The 3,710-nt window shown below is 40.7% G+C and overlaps 1 protein-coding gene across 1 annotated transcript; it reads right to left on the bottom strand.

Annotated features, from left to right (window-relative positions):
* Positions 1 to 379: 379 nt before the first annotated feature.
* On the bottom strand, positions 380 to 2,259 carry LOC134911378 (uncharacterized). Its single transcript, XM_063919617.1, has 3 exons — positions 2,194 to 2,259; positions 1,906 to 2,118; positions 380 to 1,117 (listed from the first exon to the last, which is right to left on the bottom strand). Exon 3 carries the CDS (start codon positions 1,104 to 1,106, stop codon positions 444 to 446), a length of 663 nt encoding a protein of 220 aa, XP_063775687.1. The 5' UTR covers positions 1,107 to 1,117; positions 1,906 to 2,118; positions 2,194 to 2,259; the 3' UTR covers positions 380 to 443.
* Between the last annotated feature and the right edge of the window lie 1,451 nt (positions 2,260 to 3,710).

Here is a 3,710-nt window from a genome sequence, read left to right on the forward strand (position 1 = left end):
AAACAAACGTTTTTTTGTCGAAAAGTACTGTATTGCATTGTCGAATCATTTTTTTGTGTCGAAAATGTCCCGTTTTTCGACATTTGCGGAAATTCGACAGCAATTGCATATGGCCCGTATGCAGGTAAGACAAGAACTGATTCTGCGTCATTTTACCGGTAAGTCTTAATTTCGCTTACTCAACATTGGCTAACACCAATCCTAAACATTATGTAATTATGAATTATGTTTGTGATGCGGTATTGTTTCATGTTAGGCATGTTGTTTACAGTTAGTCACTAACATTTTTGTCTTACACTGTCAGTCAATAACAAAATAAACATTGCACATATAGCGTTTGAGTTATTTATTACCTTAAACACTTGTTTTTGGTTGGGCACAATTCTTTATTGTTGAAATATGGTTGGCAATTCTGTATATACTGTTGCAGGGTTGCTCATTTCCTAGTGGTTTTTTAGCTGGCTGCAGAGGATTGTGATGGCACATTGGGCCGTGGATCGTCTAACTGGGGAGGTAACTGGGGTCTGGCTAGGTGTGGTTGTCCCTGAGCTTGAGCCTTGTTGCTGGGATGCCAACACATTTATGTTTTGGCTCAGGTTGTTGAGGCTTGCTGTGAGTTGTGTGGTTGCGGCTGTGTTGTTGGAGATGATTCTGGACAGGCTTTCGGTAATAAACTGATTGTTTTGAATTATTTGAATGAGGGCTTGTTGATGGCGGTGTTGTTCATCTATTATGCGCTGAAAACTTGCTATAAGTTGGCTGTTGTCTGCTCTCATCTGCTCCATCGTATTGGCCACTCTGCCAAGTTGCACAATCAGTCTGCTTGAGTTTCTACTGAGTCTAGGTAGATAATGGGGCAGACTGGCAAGATATTGGCTGTGTGTGCGCAGACAGGCATGGTTTTGTGCCTGTTGTGTGGCCCAACTGTCCCAAAACTCTGGTCCCATTTGTGGCTGAGGTGGTGTTGGGCTCAATTGGGGTGTGGGGGATGTTTGGGGTGGTGGAGTTATGACAGCTGATGCGGTTGGCTGGTTATTATCAATTGCTTGCAGGTGGAGTGTGAACGTTTGCTGCAAGTCAGTTTCCTGCTGGGTATCCTGGGGCATGATGTCTGCATCTGTATGGGGTTGAAGACAGCCACAATTTAGTTAGTGTTGGTCTTCTGGTTGTTTTCAGCTTTACGTAAACATGCATTACTTCTTAATATGCATGTTGTAAATTAAAAATAGAGTGTGGCCTAAAATTTAACATTTATTTTACATTATTTTATAAACATGTGGCTCCTTAGGTACCCTACTCATTCCAACAATTATTAAGGTTAATGTTGGACTATGAGCCTTACATAATGGCCAAACACATAGAACTATAATAACAAAAAATGGCAACAATGACATATTATGGTTAAAGCTTTGTTTTGCCAAACAAACACAATACATTAAATGTGTTGAAAAATACACTCATACATTGTTAAAGGCTGTCAGTCTTGGCCACTAAACTTTTTAAATTTTTATGAAAAAACATATTTTTAAAAATCTGGTTTGCTGAAGTGGGCACACCTATTTTGCGCATATTGTGAAGTTGAGATCTGAACCACGAAATAATGCTTACCATGGGGTAAAATTACTAAGATGGAAGTTCTATTTAAGATGGGATGTTGCCTATAGCAACCAATCACATTCCACGTATTATATTCGAGAAGGTGCTGTATAAATGTAAGGTAGAATAGGATTGGTTGCTATGGGCAACATCACATCTTAAATAGAACTCCCATCTTAGTAAAGTTACCCCCATGTGTTTGCTGGTGTGGATTAGTACAAGGATGAGTGTGTGCTTTTGTTCATGTGTATTTTGTGTCCAAAAACACTGTGTAAAATGCACTTTAATTATTTGTTTATGTTTACTCACCAGACAGCTGAGGGGATTGTGGTTCCTCGCTTTGTGGACTGGCCAAAATGGCTTCTGGTGGCTGAGCCAACACAGTGGAGATGCGCCGTTGTGGTGGAGAGGATGCGGGTGTAGTTCTCGCCTCAAGACAGCGTCTCTTGCTTCCCCTCTTCTGGAGACTGGCAGAACCCTGTGAAGGTCGTCTTAGTGGAGTGTGGTGCGATGATGAAGTTCCTATGGGTTAAAATAGACATTATAATTCTGTCTTTCTATGTGTTTTCAGAATATGTGTATCCTCAAAAATATTACCTGCATCGCCAGCATCCGCATCTCTTGGCAGTGTGGTTTGTGTCCTGGCTGTGCTGGCTCTCTTTCGTACTGTAGAAATATGAAGTTTGGCCTTATGATCATTATATTGTGATTAGATATTTGAAATTAAAAAATTTATGTGATGTGGACATATGAATAACATTATGAGAATTAAAATAAACTTTGGTTATGCTTTTCTGGCTGACTTAATTGGGTGTGTATAGTATAATTATTAACCAATTACACCAACCAAACCATACCCTAAGGTGCAGAAGTAACAATATTATACAACTACAAAACCAACCGTGTATGTTTAACACAACAAGAATATTACTGTCTAACAAAAAACATTATTTTTTTTGGGGGGGGGAAACAATACCCAAAAATATTGTTTACCAAAAAAAAAAATAATGATTCTGCGGCAATAATCACATCTTGCACACAAAGGCCTATCCACAACAACATACACATTAACCATAAATACATTCACCAAAATGGAATAAAAATTCATGAAAACACGTGCCTCACACTTCATTTAAAAACACACCCAAAAAAACAACAACAAACAAAAAAAAACCCATAACAGAATAAATTGATGCTGCAAAAGGGCCAAGAAAACTGCTTACTTCACAATACAAAGGAAACATACATAACTATTTAGGTACAAAACTACATCACCAACACATTCGAACAATGAACAAAATTACAAACACAATTATCTACAATACATTTCAGACAACTAAGGACAAAGCACATATGTTAAAACAATGGCCCTCATTCCGAGTTGTTCGCTCGCAAGGCGATTTTAGCAGAGTTACACACGCTAAGCCGCCGCCTACTGGGAGTGAATCTTAGCTTCTTAAAATTGCGAACGATGTATTCGCAATATTGCGATTACAAACTACTTAGCAGTTTCAGAGTAGCTTCAGACTTACTCGGCATCTGCGATCAGTTCACTGCTTGTCGTTCCTGGTTTGACGTCATAAACACACCCAGCGTTCGCCCAGACACTCCTCCGTTTCTCCAGCCACTCCCGCGTTTTTTCCGGAAACGGTAGCGTTTTTATCCACACGCCCATAAAACGCTGTGTTTCCGCCCAGTAACACCCATTTCCTGTCAATCACACTACGATCGCCGGAGCGAAGAAAAAGCCGTGAGTAAAAAAACTATCTTCATAGCAAAATTACTTGGCGCAGTCGCAGTGCGAACATTGCGCATGCGTACTAAGCAGAAAAACGCTGCGATGCGCAGAAAATTACCGAGCGAACGACTCGGAATGAGGGCCAATATACATATTGTACAACAAACTCACCATCCTGCACTGGACGATCCTAATCCCGGACATTAGTCGCACCAACCACTTCTGGCAGAATAAGGGACTGCACAGGCTCCTCCCACTCCCAATACGACGCTCTGAAGGGATTGCCACCCCCTGTTTGTCTGGCTGACTTTGCCTCCTTGGCCATCTTAGCCTTGACACGGCGCTTGATGTCGTAGAATCTCTTACGACACGTGTC

Source organism: Pseudophryne corroboree, chromosome 4 (assembly GCF_028390025.1).
Source record: "Pseudophryne corroboree isolate aPseCor3 chromosome 4, aPseCor3.hap2, whole genome shotgun sequence".
NCBI lineage: Eukaryota > Metazoa > Chordata > Amphibia > Anura > Myobatrachidae > Pseudophryne > Pseudophryne corroboree.

Excerpts from the sequence above, each read along its gene's own strand:
- LOC134911378 (XM_063919617.1), bottom strand. The coding sequence starts at position 1,106 with ATGCCCCAGGATACCCAGCAGGAAACTGACTTGCAGCAAACGTTCACA.